The sequence below is a fragment of the Stenella coeruleoalba genome, assembly GCF_951394435.1.
Source record: "Stenella coeruleoalba genome assembly, chromosome: X".
Classification (NCBI taxonomy): domain Eukaryota; kingdom Metazoa; phylum Chordata; class Mammalia; order Artiodactyla; family Delphinidae; genus Stenella; species Stenella coeruleoalba.
Window position 1 is genome coordinate 22,319,098 of NC_137152.1, and position 16,773 is coordinate 22,335,870.

At 37.6% G+C, this 16,773-nt stretch overlaps 1 protein-coding gene across 6 annotated transcripts in view; it reads left to right on the forward strand.

The window, feature by feature from the left end:
- Nucleotides 1-16,773, forward strand: part of IL1RAPL1 (interleukin 1 receptor accessory protein like 1) — a 1,345,156-nt gene that overhangs the window by 672,843 nt on the left and 655,540 nt on the right. For all 6 annotated transcript variants that reach the window (XM_079910445.1, XM_079910444.1, XM_079910446.1 and 3 more), the window contains one exon: nt 8,396-8,675. In XM_079910445.1, coding sequence (XP_079766571.1) covers nt 8,396-8,675 — 280 coding nt within the window. The remainder of the gene's footprint in view (nt 1-8,395; nt 8,676-16,773) is intronic.

A 16,773-nucleotide genomic window follows, 5' to 3' on the forward strand; every position in this document is an offset into this window, starting at 1 on the left:
AGTTTTCTGGTAGCATCTTTAGGATTCTCCATGTATAGTATCATGTCAACTGCAAACAGTGACAGTTTTACTTCTTCTTTTCCAATTTGTATTCCTTTTATTTCTTTTGTCTTCTCTGATTGCCATGATTAGGACTTCCATGAGTGATGTTTCTGATGATGCTATATTTTTGTAATTTAAGACACCAAAGTTTGCAAACTATACTTGGTGCTCAGTTTAAGAAATAGTGCATAAGAGTTAATACAGTCTTAGCACATGAAGTAAAAAGTACACTTATTTAGGTGGCTATTGTGAAAGGAGGTTATGAGACAGTTTTTGAAAATCTCTTTAAAATTTTGTATAAAGCCTTTGAAAATGTATTATTTGATCCAGGAATTTTTCTTCTGGAATTATTTCCTGAGGAAAGTACACTTTTTTTTTGAGGGGATGGTTGTGGCACGTTGTATATAAAGTTATTTTATCACAGAATTATTTAGAACATTCAAATCTAGGGGAAAAACTTAAGGTAGGCTAACAGCAGAAGGGCTAAGCAAATTATATGTAACACTATTATGGACTGTTATGTAGTTATTATAAAATGTTCAGTAAAATGTCATGATGTAACTTTTAATAGAATTAGGATCTCAACTGAGAAAAGAAACTAAAGGATAGGTTATGAAACTACTACTCCTGTTGTTTCCTTTTATTTTATTTTATTTTTTTATTTTTGGCAGCATTGGCTCTTTGTTGCTGCACGTGGGCTTTCTCTAGTGCGGCGAGCAGGGGCTACTCTTCCTTGCAGTGCGTGGGCTTCTTATTGTGGTGGCTTCTCTTGTCACGGAGCATGGGCTCTAGGCGCGTGGACTTCAGTAGTTGCCGCACTCAGGCTCAGTAGTTGTGGCTCTTGGGCTCTAGAGCGCAGGCTCAGTAGTTGTGGCGGACAGGCTTAGTTGCTCCACAGCATGTGGGATCTTCCCAGACCAGTGATCGAACCCATGTCCCCTGCATTGGTGGGCGGATTCTTAACCACTGCGCCACCAGGGAAGTCCCCCCCTTTTTTTTTAATCAGAAGAATACAAACACTTTTAAGAATAAATCCTTACCAAGTGTGTGTTATGTAATGCATGGGGTTTTGTGTATTAGTATCTAGGATACCTGCTAGAATGTGGAGGCTAAGGTATGATGGAGGGGTAACTATACTACCAGGATCCTATTTGCCTTGGCATCACCTGTCTCCTGATAAAGAGGGAACCATATCTTAGAAGAAATTTGATAACACCTGAGCAAGGCCTGCACCCACCTGGAGATGACCTACATTGAGAGCATGGCAGATGATAACTTCCAGGCTTTGTCAGATAAAGGGTATTCTAGAAACTGGATTCCTGATAATTGGCAGAGTCTCTTGAGTTAACCTCAGTTCTTACCACCCACACAGATCTCTCCAAAATATTTGAAAGAGCTCTTCCAAAATTGTCACATTGTATATATCTCTAAAGCAAGAATCTGGCAATATTTCACATCAGATAAACACAATCCAGAAAGTAGAGATGAAGACGAAGTGTTGTGTGAACCAGCATATACTATAAACATTAACTTATGTCATATTTTGCTGTAATCATTGCTGCTGATAATTTGGGGGCACCTCTGCTTCCTCCTTGGAAGGATTCCAGCATTGCCACTTTTCATTTATGAAGTTCATATGTGGAAAGAGTAGCAGCTAGTGCAGACAAAGAGCAGAATTCACCTCATTGAAATCTAGCCTCAGCCTTTTTGTTCCATGTCTATGATAGCTGATGTGCATGGCCTACACTCCCTAGCCACGGTCATGTCTCAAGTTTGGCTTTTCCAAGCACACTAGGGGTAGAGACAAATGATGCCAATATGCCAGATATTTATTTTTAATCATTGCAGGTTTTCAAAAAATATGAATATGAATATATATATATATGCACACATTCAGGTCTATCTGTGAGACATTTTAAAAATTCATTGCATGTACACACTGCTGTATTTAAAATGGATAACCAACAGGGACCTACTGTATAGCACAGGGAACTCTGCTTAATGTTATGTGGCAGCCTGGATGTGAGGGGAGTTTGGGGGAGAATGGATACATGTATATTTATGGCTGAGTCCCTTTGCTGTGTACCTGAAACTATCACAACATTGTTAATCAACTGTACTCCAATATAAAATAAAAAGTTAAAAAATTCATTACATTTTCATTGCATAAAAGATTTTAAATGAAGAAATTAGAAAAACTTTTCACAGAGCCCACCCCTTGACATGAATGGTTGATTTTCTTGTTGAATGCAAAAGATATTTCAGTCTGTGACAAAAGATATGACTTGCAGAGTAAACTAATATCATTCCTCTTCCTTGATGCTTATATTCAGTTATTCACCTACTCCTGCCAATTTTACCTCCTAAATCTTTCCCGTTTCTCCTTCTCTACTACCACTGCCCAACTTCAGACCTTCAGTAACATCACTTTCCTGGATAAAGCCTTCTACCTGATATGTCTACCTAAAATTTCAGTCAGCATAGCATATTTGAAAATATTAGACTGTGTCCATCGTCTCCCTGACTGAAAGTCTGTGATATTTCCCCATCACTTTCACAATGAAATCAAACAGTTTTTACATCTTATAAAAATACCTCCACAGTCTGTCTTTGCCCACTTCTTTCCCTCCATCTCTTGCTATTTCCTGCTCTAAACTTGTTGTTTCTACACCACAAAGCCATTTGTAGTTCCTGCAAAACTCTGCTATCTCTTATTTCTGTGCCTTTGCTTTTGTGTTCACCTCCAAATTAAATATCTGTCTGCCAATTCTTTGAATGGCTAACTTCTGACAGACTTCTCAAATGTTTTCTCTTCATGGAACATATTCTTGACTAGCCCTATGCATTTCTTTGTCATTGCATTTCCATTGTGCTTTCAGTTTCTGTCTGTCTCTTGGATTACAGTGTGAGCTCCTTGAAAACAAGAGCTGTGTCTTATGTTTTCATGTCTCCAGCCCCTAGGACAGAAACTGGAATGAAGGTAGTTCTTGCTACATGAATATATAAATCTGTGTTAGATCAGATTTCCTACAACAGAGCCTAAGACAGGATTTTTGATGCACACCATTGATAGAGGGAGTGCTCTTCAGGGAAAACTTAAGAGGAAGGGAGTGAGGGAGGGAGGGAGGAAGGCAGGGCAGGAAAGGGGAGAGAGCTGAGTGAATAGGTCACAGTTAACCTCTAAGCTCGGCCTGGTCCACACACAGAGGAGCTCTGGAACAGGCACTGCACTGTACAATTGTCTCTACTTGAGACAAAGGAACAGGCTTTTTTTTTTTTTTTTACACTCACATCAGTCACTTATTGGCAGTAGGCAGACCCAAGGGGATGTAAACTTCCCACCAAGATGGTTCTTGTCAATCAAGGGTTATTTTCAACAGAAGGAGACAGTTGTGAACTGTTAGCAGGCAATACTCTAAGTTGCTGAAGAATGGATAGATCTGTTTAGTAAAGAGGATGGGGGGACCTCTATTAAACTATCACAGATGCCTTAATTATTTTATCATTATTCCAATGTACCTACTCAAGTAGATACTTCAAGAGTAGTATAATTTGCCTTTTTATAAGTAAAGTCTTACATTTTCATATTAGGGTGCATTATATATGAGCTCTATGATAACACTTTTTTTTTAAAGAATGAAACTTTCAAGCTTGTTACCATGACATATTTTGCACTCTTATATATGTAGTAATAGTGACCAAATTAACAATGCTTTCCCTAATCTCATTTTAATTAATTAATTAATTTTAATTTGGCCACACCACGCTGCATGTGAGATCTTAGTTCCCCGACCAGGAATTGAACCCGAGGCCCCTGCATTGGAAGCGGAAGTCTTAACCACTGGACCGCCAGGGAAGTCCCTCATTTGAATATATTTACGTTATCCAATCTATGTAGCCTTTGTCCATGAAATAGTACATCAATATGAACTACTTGTAAAGGAATTAGTTCTGAATCTTAATTCCATCACCATCTTCATATAATCTACAATATTATGGGCGGTAACAAAAATAAATGAATATGGTGCTTCCTACTCTCACCCCCCAGTGTAACTTCATGGCTTTATAAAGTCCCGTTGACTCTGAAGGAGTATGTGCTGTATAGGAGACATCGAACTAGAGTATTTCCATGGAATCTTCTCATCAGGGAAAGAGAATACCAATAGCTAACTTTCTGAGAGAGGCTTACAGAAGGATATTTTATTCTGAAAGACAGAAAAACCGATTAAATACTATTGTCCTGCAGAATTACCCAATGATAATTTAAAAATAATAAAGGTTACCTGGTAACTTACATAATGGAATTAACAGTGTATAGAAATATGGAAATATCTTGGCTTGGAATGACTGTTTCCAAGCCAACAGACCTTATGTACTGAAGTAAGGAAAAACTGAACATATAATTGGCAATTCTTGTCATCAAGAGTTAGGTTTTAAGTTATCACATTTTCTTTTAAGATTTGAGATGTCCCGCTGGACAAGATTAAGAAAAACATGGTTTGCAGCTATGTAAGAAAAATGTCTTTATTCAAAGGAGATCCATACTGAAGTATTTTAGGAGTGAGTGAAATATCATTATGTCTCTATTTTAATTTATTTTCAGATCATTTAGGAAAAAATTGTGATACATGCAGAGTGAGAATGTATGCAAATGCGGTGAAATGTTAACAAAGGAAAAAAAATAGCACTCCTCACTTATTTAATAAAATGCTTTAATTATTGAAAAAATATATGTTCATTTATTTAAATGTGTTTATCAAAATAATTTGAAGATATCTTGAATTGTTCTTTATATTATTTGCCGTCTTTCCCCAAAAAAGTATTAACATGTTAATAAATTTATAGTTTACTTTTGAACATCATACATTTAGTCTAATGGTAGCAATACTTCCTAAGCCACAGATCCTACATTTTATTTCCACATTAAAATTAACATAAAGTGTCTCTGATATCCAAGGTGCTGGTATTTCTTAATTTCACCTCTGCCTTTTCCTTGGCGTGTGAATCAGAGCTGTTTGAAACTTTTTTCCCAATAGATACTAAATAACTCTAATTTTCAGTAATATTTATGGTTTTCTTTCAACACTATTCTCAGTAAGCGTATTTTGAAAGTATGTATTAATATCTCTATCTATCCCCCAAAACACAACTCTCCTTCTGTTCTCTTGATCTAATTTGTTACTAACTTTTTAGAAATTTCTAGGCTAAGTATTTTTGCTTTTAGCTTCAAGCATTTTGCTTTACCTTACAAATCTTTTGAGAATTTGAATAATTTCATCTTACTGTTTATACTGCTACCTTGAAGGTGTACCAGCCTTTTTCACTGGCAGTGATATCCTCTGAGACAGATGGCCTCAGTTACAATAATGTAATTCTAGAATTGTATTATAATTCATATCGTGGTAAAACAAGATAATTTCATGCTTATTGCCAGAACTATAACTGTTTAAAATAAAATCCCACCTAGGATTCATTTCATGCAGTGAGACAAATGTACAAAATTGTGTTGATAAATACTGCATGTAATTATGTAACCTTGACATCTCTGTTTGTATACAGTTCTGTCATCCTGTTTAGTGTGGTGAGCCAGCTCTGTGGCAGTCATTGGCAGGAGTGATGGTAATGACTTGGATGTTGTTGATGTCCACCAAGCTTCCAGCACAGTTACTCTAGACAGTACCTCGATACGGCTCTTCATTAGGAATCTTAGACCAACATTTGGTAGTAAAAGTAAACTAAATTAAAGAATGGTGTGAAATTTAAATTACATTTATTAGGAAACAGAATACCATGGTGGTAGAGAGAATGAATTCTAGGGTCATATGTAGCTGGATGAGAATACCAGAACTTCCACATATGAGCTGGTGTTGAGTTTCTTCAATTGTAAATCTTGGCATTATTTTGTTTATTTATTCAAGAATTCATTCATTCAGTCAGTCAGTCAGTCAGTGTGTGTTGAGCTGGTTAGCGGGCACAGTTCTAGGCCCTGAGGTTAAAGAAGTGAATTAGAAGGACCAAGTTCCTGACCTCAAGGGGCTTATGTTATGTTGGGTAGACAGAAAGCAAGCAAAAATTGGGTACATGATGTAACGTCAGATAGCAGTGAGTCTTGTGAAAAAATATTAAAGAACAATCTGGGTCAAGTGACTAGGATAGGAAGGTGGTATTGCAGGCAGGGCAGTTAGAAAAGCATTCTTGGAGGAAGTGACGTATGGAGGAAGGGAGGGAGGAAGCCATGCAGTTGATTGGTGACACAAGTTCCATGTAGAGGGAACAATGAGTCCAAAGCCTGAATGGGTGTTTTTGTGAAAGGGGAATGAAAATTTGTAAACTCAGCACATAATTAAGTGCTCATCAGATGTTAGATAATATTTTAAGATAAGAAATTTGGATAATTCCATAATTATGTGTGTTGTTTGCTCTAATATACATCTTCCTTTTCATTTTGATCATTTTCCTTCTTTTGAATTCTACATGAATTTTCCTGTTCTCAGATCCTTCAAGTTGCCCTCTTTTTAATCTCTAGTGAGTTAAACCCTGCTTGCAGTACTCAGATGCTACTGCTGTTAGAGGTCCTCTTTTCTTGGTTTTTGCCCTTTTGCTCAGTATTTGTATACTGTGAGCTATGTCAGATTGATTTTGTTGCTAGGGGTTGAGCAAGTGCCCTCTCTAGGCAGGAGATCCACAACTTCTCCATGATAATAAACATGGTGATGTACCTGCCCTGTGGTGACCTGTTTGTGTGTGTGTGTGTGTGTGTGTGTGTGTGTGTGTGTGTGTGTGTGTGTGTGTGTGTGTGTGTGTGTGTGTAGGGGAGAGAGGTGATAAAAATGGTGCCAAGATGCCATTTGGAAGATGGTACTTCCAAGAAACTCAGAAAATACAATTAGTTCCCATCCCATCAGCTCCATTTCCCACCATGGTTTCTACTTTACACTTCCCCTAATGCTCCCAGAAATCAGCAAAGTAACCATCTACCTGTGTCTCTGGCTGTGAATCACTACTAGAGCATGACCCACTTCTGTTGTATTTCTTTTTGTCTTGTTTGGCTGTACAACACTTATTCCTCATTTTATCTGTGTGGATCCAATCAGAGAGAAAAAAAATACACTAAGTTGAACAAGGAAAGCTTATATAAAGAGTTTTTCAATGTAATAGGTTATTGGAGTAATGAAGGATTGGCTAGTAAGAAGGAATGATGTACTAGTCTGCTCAGGCTGCCATAACAAAATACCAGAGACTGGGTGGCTTATACAACAGAAATTTACAGTTCTGGAGGCTGAGAAATTCAAGATCAAGGTGCTGGCTGATTTGGTTTCTGGTGAGGGCCCTCTTTCCTGCTTATAGATGGCCACCTTCTAGCTGTGTGCTCACGTGGCATCTTCTTTATAAGTAATCAGAAGGAGAAAGAGAAAGGTTGCAAGCTCTGGTGTCTCTTCTTATAAGAGCACTACTCTCTTCATAAGTGTTCTGCCCTCATGACCTCATATAAACCTAACTATCTCCCAAAGGCCCCTCCTCCAAATAGCATTACATTCAGGATTAAGCCTTCAGCATGTGAATTTTAGGAGGACACAAACGTTCAGTCTGTAACAAAAGAACTGTAAAGAATAGAGGAATGGCCGCCATTACCCCTAGCTGAGAGCACCCAAAGAAAAGCTCCCATCTTCCCATTCCCAGAGTGAGAGCCAGACCTTACTGGGAAAATTCATGGCTTACTGAATGGCAGAAGTCACTGAGGTGGCACACCGGTAGAACTGGTTGGAAGTCTGCCCTCTGCAATTGGACAGGGACTTGCCTTCTAAGGTATCTGGGAAAGCTGTTCATGAGAAGGTGTCTCACCTGAGGATCTGCTAAAAAATTACCAAGCTGCTACCGTGTCCTGCAGGACCTTGCATACTGCAAGAGCCTTCCAAGCAAGCATGCTGGAACCAGGGAGCAAACCCTTTCCTTTGAAATCTCTCTTCAGAACACTTTACTAACAAAGTGTCAGTGCCAGCTAGCAAAGGAAAACTGTTTCACAGGTCCAGATCCATTTTCAAAGAACAGGCAAACGTGGATTTAGAATGAGAAGGCCATAAGCTAATAACCATCACACTGATTTAAACTAAGAATAAATATCAGCAGAAGCAAACTAAGTGTTGAATATATTGTTTGTTAGTAGGATAAATTACTTTTCAGTGCCCTTCTGAGTTTTATCCATTGCTGCATAGTCTGTGCTTAGAGAAGAATCTTGTCCAATATAGATGCTCAATAAATATTGTTGAATGAATAAATGAATGAATGAACTAATTGATTCCATTTTCCTCTAATGTTTTTTCTTTCTCTCTTTCTCTGTCTTTTTAAACTACAGCTGATGGATGCACAGATTGGTCTGTCGATATCAAGAAATACCAAGTTTTGGTGGGAGAGCCTGTTCGAATCAAATGTGCACTCTTTTATGGTTATATCAGAGCCAATTACTCCCTAGCCCAGAGTGCTGGACTCAGTTTGATGTGGTACAAAAGCTCTGGCCCTGGAGACTTTGAAGAGCCAATAGCCTTTGATGGAAGTAGAATGAGCAAGGAAGAGGACTCCATTTGGTTCCGGCCAACATTACTGCAGGATAGTGGTCTTTACGCCTGTGTCATCAGGTATACTCTTGATTTTGTTACTGTTGAATCAATTATATCACATGTTGCTTTCTTATACCTAAATTTTGCTGCTATCCCTTTCACCTCAGGCTATGGTCTCAATATTTGTGTGTGTTGCTGCTTTCTAAAATTTAGAATCTAAATCATAAAACGATGGCATTGGAATTTATATTGAGACATTATCTCTGGCTTATGGAGAAAAGAGATACCATCTGGGTATCTACTTATGTTGCCAGAAATTACTAAAGACTATGAAATAAAATTTATAGAGGAGGTGAAATGTTGCAAATAAAATGTAAGCAAAGACTTGCAGAAAGGATGCATAGTTTATTGCTAAATGGGTTGTAACATTTTGTTATTGCCCTTCACAGACAGATAGAGCACAGATACCTCTGGTTCGAACACATCTGCAAAGATGATTTAGGTAACGTGTTATGTGCACAGGAAGAGGAAAGCAGCCTTGCCATGTTAGGGAATGCGAAGGCTATGTTCCAGATCATTTTATTGACTAAAAATGCTGAGTCAATACAAAAATATTTTGGGTCCCTCAGGGCCAATGCAAAAGTTAATAACAAAGCCTGTGCCCTTAATCCACAAAGAAACCCATTACACATCTACATATCTTCGTCTGCTTTTGGAAGAGATATATGTACTTTGCTTAGTGATAACGCGTTAAGACAATATCCATGTCTCACATTAGCAGTTAAAAGTCTCAGTTTAAGCATTTAGCCCTTCATGGACTGTGAATGACTGTGGATGTCATTAGACTATAAGAACATTGGCAAAGCAGGGCATAGGCATATAGAGGGTGTGTTTAAATCTATTTCTTTGTGTCCCTATTTCGACTTATATATAAAGCCAAATCTAAAGCAGTTGATTCTCAATTTGGAGAAAGTCTCAGAATCACCTAGTGTCTTTTTCAAATCAAAGTTCGACTTGCACTTCTGAAATTCTCATTAGCAGCTATTACTCCTCTATCATAAGGTTTGTGTCTCCCGCTCATCATCAGCCTATAAGAATAACCTTTATGGAGGGTTATGGCTACAGGTGTGTTAGGATGTTAAAATAGGTCAAAGCCAGATGAAAGTTAAACATAACTTTATCTTTTTAACGCTGACAACATATAAATCAGAGTTCATTTTGGAAAATATAAATGAATGCAAATAAAGTTCTGCTTGGGAAAAATGTGGAATGAATTATAAAAGAACAAATGCACTATTCCTTTGCCAACTCTTGTTCTTTCCCTTAAAAAAGGGAATCCAACCCTTTTATGTTTAAACATAACTCTTAATAGAAGTAAAGTTTTTGTAGGTGCATTGATAAATAATCGCCATACTAATATAGTTAGAGTACTGTTTGCACTGGCTGTTCTTACTTGACAAATAGTTATCAGATTTAATTTCATATCTGCTGCATTTTCTTAAAAAACATTATTTCTGATTGTTGATGCATGTGTAGGAGGTGATTCTTCAAGATAGGCAAATGTCCTCATTTATCTGAGATTCGAATTGAGCTGAATGTCCATAGTCTAACACTTAATTTCATTATTTATTTTTGATGGGAAAATAAGGTTGTGTTTATGTTAGTAATGTGAACTTCTGAAGCACTGAAGTTGCAATCCTTTGATGTGTTTAAATATACACAGTGATCCAATGCTCAGAAATTGCGTTAAAATGTCTGAACTTATAGTTGCAGTAATGAATGAAGGTAACAGAATTTCAAGAACAGTGACATTTGCCACATGTTCGTGTGTCTATATTTTAATGGAAGGTGAAACTAAAAGACAAACACCTTAAAGTTTTATATGTGTCAAGTGGTATTCTAGAGAAAGCGATAAACTGCAGGAAAAGATGCTTTTGTCACTGGAATTCGAGTGTTCCAATTGATTTGAAGCTAGTGTTGATCCGGCTTCCTGTTCCAACTTGGAAAGTGGTACTCAAAATCATTATAAACAGCAGTTTAAATAGCATGCCTTGGTGCTGATGACGTGAAGGGAGCCCAGGGCTGTTAGTTGAGTCACTGACATTTTGGCATGTTGTTAGCTATCAGACCACAAAACTGTCACCATTCGTTTTTAAATAATCCACTTATGAAGAGTTTTAGAAGTTTGAAAATGTTAGCTGCTGCTCAAAGGTTCTAGTCTTTCTGATAAGTGTTTTGGGTTATTAACTTATCAATGAAAAGTTTTAACAAGCGTTTTCATGTACAGTGTTTACACCTAAATATGTACAAGTCAATGGTGTAAATAACGGAAACGCCTAAGATTACTCTCAGTGTAATGAACAAGAGCTTTCCTACTCCCATCTATAAGTAGCTATTTTGGATAGAATAATACCACGTAATTCTTGGTTCCATGGTACCTGGCTTTTTACTCAGTTTTCTCCTTCTTGAATGTTTTATTTTTACATGAAAAAGTGAATGAAGGAGAGCTGTGTAACTACTTTCTTTTCCTTTATTGCCAGTTAAAAGAATAAGTTTACTTTTAAAAAAATGAAATTTTCCTTTCCTCTTGACTCCCGATTTTTTAATCCTCCTCTTCCGAGTTATGCCTTATTAGCAGTTTCATATGCATAGCGAGCTGGTGCTTGTGTAAGTAATTTAATGTCCTCTAAATTGTAACATACCAAGTTGTTTGGCACACTACTTTTTGGCTAAAAGTTTATTTTGTAGATTCATATTCATGTGCAAGAAATAATATAGGGAGATCCCATGAATCCTTTAGACAGTTTCTCTCACTGGTAACATTTTATAAAACTATAGTACAAAATCATAATCAGCATATTGACAATGATACATTCAAGATACAGAACAATGCCATCACCTCAAGGATCCCTTCTGTTGTCCATATCCACCTCCCCACCCCAATCCCAAACCCCCAGCAACCACTAATCTGTTCTCCATGTCTATTTTTTGCAATTCAGGAATGTTGGAGGGACTACCCTGGTGGTCCAGCAGTTAAGACTGCGCTTCCACTGCAGGGGGTATGGGTTTGATCCCTGGTTAGGGAAGTTTCACATGCTGTGCGGTACGGCCAAAAAAAAGAAAAAAAAGAAAAAAAAATACTGGAATTGGGTTTTTCATTCTTGTTTATTGTTAAGTAGTGTTACATGGTATGGACGTTGGCACAGTGTTCATTCCCTCATTGAAGGACATCTGGATTGCCTCCATTTTGTGCTATTGAAAATAGATATTCTGTGAACATTCATGTACATTTTTAGTGAACATAAGTTTTCATTTCTCTGGGATAAATGCCCTAGAGTGAATTTGACTTGTATGACAGTTGCATGTTTAATCATATAAGAAACTGCCCTCCTATCTTCCAAAGTATCTGTACCATTTTACATTCCCACCAGCAATATGTGATGACCCAGTTTCTCCACATGCTTGCAGCATTTAGTATTGTCACTATTTTCCATTGTACCCATCAGTGTATCATGATATCTCATGGTTTTAATTTGCATTTCCCTAATGGCTAATGATGGATTTTCGTGTGCTGATTGGCCATCTTTATACTTGTCAGTGAAATGTCTGTTTATGTCTTTTGCCCATTTTGTAACTGGATTATTTGTGTTCTTACTGTTGAGTTTTGAGGATTCTTTGTACATTCTAGGCTCTAATCCTTTCTTGGATATGTGGTTTGCAAATATTTTCTGCCTATCTGTAGTTTGTCTTTTCATCCTCTTAACAGGCTTTTTTGAAGAGCAAAAGTTTTTAATTTTGATGAGGTTCGGTTCATTATTTTTTTTCAATTTACAGATTGTGTTTTTGGTACAAAAATATAAGAACTCTTTGCCTAGTCCTAGATCCTGAAAATTTTCTATTGTTTTTAAAATTATTGGTTTTTTGCCAAAAGTTTTATTGCTTTACATTTTATATTTGTCTCTGATCCACTTTGAATTAATATTTATATAAGGTATAAGGTTTATTTTGGTCAAGGTTTAGCTTCTTCGATAGATGTTCAGTTGCTCCAGCACCACTTGTTTAAAAAGTTTAGCTTCCTCCATAGAATTGCTTTTGCATGTTTATTCAAGATCTGTTGGGCATGTTTGCTTGGGTTTACTTCTGGATTCAGTATTCTATACCTTTGATCTATGTGTCTATCCCTTGGCCAGTACCACTCTGTCATGGTTAGTGTAGCTATAGCTGTATAGTAGGACTAAATATCAAGTACAGTGAGTCCTCCCACTTTATCCTTCTTTTTCAAGATCCTTTTAGCTGTTGTAGGGCCTGTTCCTCTCCATATAAATTTTAGCATAAGCTTATCTATGTCTACAAGGAACTATACTGGAATATTGGTAAGCATTGCATTAAATCTGTATAGCTCAAGTTGAGGAAAATTACTGTCTCTACTATGTTGAAACTCCTAATCTATGAATGCAGTAGGCCTCTCCATTTACTTAGGATTTCTTTTTTTGATTTCTTCAGCATTTTGTATTTTTCAGCATACAATCCTGTACACATTTTATGGAATTTATACAGAATTATTTCATTTTCTTTGGTGTGTTTATAAATCATAGTGCCTTTTGAATTTCATTTTCAACATGTACATTATTAGCATTGTTAGAAGTATGCTTGATTTTTGTGTGTTAAGTTCTTTCTAAAAGCATACTTTTTCAAATTACATATATAGAATGTATTTTATCTAGTATCTAGTTCCTTTGTTCAAGTCTTGATTTTCTCTTTAGAGACTAAAAAGTTCTTCTTTCTCATTGAAAGTACATATTAAGCATCTATCAAAAGGTACTCAGTTAAATCCATTTACTGAGTCATCCATTTCAGAAATAACTACTGATCGCTAGGTAATATGCTAATGCTAGAATTACAAAGACTTTTAAAAAACATTTTTTTTTTACCTTCAGATCATTTGCATCAGAGAAAATAAGTGTGCAATAAATTGTTATAGATACTGTGGCCACAGTTTAAAACAGAATGGGGTACTGCCAAGATGGAGTAGCTGCCTTCCTCCCAGTCCTCCCCTAACAACTGAAAAGGCTGGATAGAACACAGCCAACAAGCAAAGCAAGTGTTGTGAAAGGTGGAAAGAAGGATTGTCTAGGAACCTCCGGACTTGAGGAATGAGATGACCACACTGCTCCACTTGTCCCACCAGATGATGTTGGCAGGGAGCTAATCTTCCATCCCCTGCCTGGTGGAAGCAGGCAGCAATAATATGATCCCCACGCTATGGTAGAGTCAGCACACATGAGTGGGGTCCTGATCTTCCATCTTTCACCCAGAGGAAGTAGGCAGGAGTTATATTCTTCTGCAAGAGAAGTGTCAGTGGAATCTAGTGATGTCCTGAGTCTCCACCCCCAGCTGGCATCAATGGGAATCTGCGAGGCACTGTGAGGCAGGGCTAGTCACTGCTAGTCTTCACCTCACTTCTCTGGTATCAGTGAGGAGCAAAGCTTCTACCATCAAAAAGGCAGGACGAGGTGGTGCGAGGTAGGGCTAGTTGGCATCCAGTTTTCGACCTTCCCTCCTCTGGTGTCAGTGGAGCCCAGTAGGAAGTGAGCTGGAGGCAACAAGGCAGGAAGGGTGTCAGCATGGCTGAGGAGGAAGCTGAACATACATATCCACTTGGCCCACATTTTACATTTCAACAGGAAGGTTGCCTTTATTTAAAAAAAGAAAAACATGATGAAATAGGATCCACATCCCCATAATAACTAAAATGTTCAGGATAGAGTTAAAAAAAAAAATACTCACTGACCTGACCGTGAGTCAGGAAAATTACAACATTAATGAGAAAAGATACCAACAATGAGATGAATCTGACAAGGATTTTAAAACACTGATCATAAAAATACTTCAGCAAGTAACTACAAAATCTCTGAAAACCGATGAAAAAAATGGAAAATCTCAGCAAATAAAAATAGGTTATAAAAAGAAACAGATGGAAATTAAGCAACTGAAAAATACAATAACCAAAATAAAAGCTGATTGGAAGCGTTTAAGAGTAGAGTGGAGATGATGAAAGACTGTTTGACTTCATTGCTACTCTATTAAAATTTTACATGAAAGGGCCAAAGAAATTCGAATTGCCAGATCCCTTGGGTCTCTCTTGGTTTTAACACTGACCTTTATCATGTCTACTATTAGCTCTCTGATATATAACTTAGTAAGTTTCCTTGGGACACCTTTTCTTTGAATTTTCCTTAAATGCTGGTGTTTACCAGAATTTTGTTTTCAACTCTCTCCCTTTATTCTTCTACATCGGTTGCTCTCAACTTTGGCTGCATATTTGAATTAACTGGGGAGGTTTTAAAAACTATTGATGCCCGTGTACCACCTCAGATCTGTTAAATCCAGATATCAGATGATTCTGTTGTGCAGTCAGCTTGTGAGCCACTGCTCCCCATCCTTATTTATTCCAGTAGCTTCACTTAATAAATACTTATTAATGACTCAGAAACGAAATCCAAACATTTTCACAAGCACCGGAAATATATTTTCACTTTCCTAATAGTCCCCTCTTCCTATTTGTCTAAAAGACACATTGACTTCAACATGTACCAAAATCTATTTTGATACTTACCTCAACAAAGCTATATCCTCCTCAGATGTTTCCTTTCTTTTTCTGATAAATAGAATCACTATCACTCCAGTAACACTAGCTAGAAAATTATCACTTATCATTGTTTCCTTAACGTTCTTTAGCTTGCCTTAATTGCTACTAAGACCTTTCCAATGTACCCTTAGAAATGTCTTTTGAATTCATTCTTTGTTGTTCATACTAATTTCTACTCTCCAAGTGACTGCAATGTCCTCTCAAGTGGTTTCTCTGCCTCCAGATTTTTCCTATTTTAGTTACTGTTCCACACTGTTGTGCAATTATATGTCCACAACAGAGATATTATTTCATTTCTCTACCTAAAAGTCTTTAATGGGCCCTGTCACCCAGTATGAAGTCTGAAGACTTTGCTTGGTGTACACATCCCTTTACAACCCAGCTTCAACCTTTCATTCTAGACTCATCTCGGGTGTTTGACTCCGTAGGCACTTTGTGCTGTGTTCTCACCATCCTGTCTGCTGTTTGCAGATTACAGTATGAATTTTCCTTACTCTTTTACTCTTTGTTCCTTCATCCGAAATTCCATTTTTCACTGCCTATCTGAAGAATATAGAGCTATTTCTTGAAGAAGATCCAGTATATGTTTATCATCTTTCTACTTTTATCAAACTGCTCCAAAGACAGTTGTTTCAGTTATCTGTTATGGGGGGGAAACACCTCCAAACTAAGTGGCTTAAAACAACAACCATTTTATTTACACATGATTCTGCAATGTGGCCTGGACTCAGCTTGGTTGTTCTTCTGCTGATTTTGCCCATAGTCACTTGAGGCTGGAATCAACTAGGATACAGGATTGGCTGAGCCTCTTTCTCTCCATGAATTCTCAGGGTCTCCTTTTCTCCACGTGGTCTTTCCAACTGTCTCTCCAGCAGGATGGCCAGACATTTTATATGGCAACTCAGAATGTATGAAGACTTATCAAGCATCTATTTGCATCATGCTTACTAATAGCCCATTAGCTGAGTCTAGAGCTAATATGGGAGGAGATTTCACAAGAGCTTGAATTCCACAAGTTGTGTTTTTTTGGTGGGATCACCAAAATAACAGTACAACAGAGTCTGCCCTTTGGCCCTTAGTAATCCCTGCCCTTACACATGCAAAGTACACTCACCCCATTCCTAAGACCCCCAAAGTCTTATTGTGACATCAAGATAGGGCTACAAGTCCAGGACCTCATTACCTATGTGTGAATGAGGTTCTTCATGCTTAGTTCCTTGAGTACAACCGCTCAGGAGTGGCTCCTCTTGATCCAAAGGTCTGTGAGCTAGAAAGACTTGTTATCTAACCCTTACACACCAACATTCTCTGGTCAGACAGGAATAAAATAACTAAGCTAAATAATCCTATCCAAAATGTGTGAGAGATACAGAGCAGTCACTGAACCATAGCAATTCTAAAACCCAGCTGGGCACAGATTTTTGATTAGGGCCCAGTTCTGCTTACTGGGAGTCGTTCTCTGTGGCTTTTGGGTCCATCCTCTTCTTTTCCATGGCAAGTTAAGGGCCCAGGGGCCTCTTTTTAATT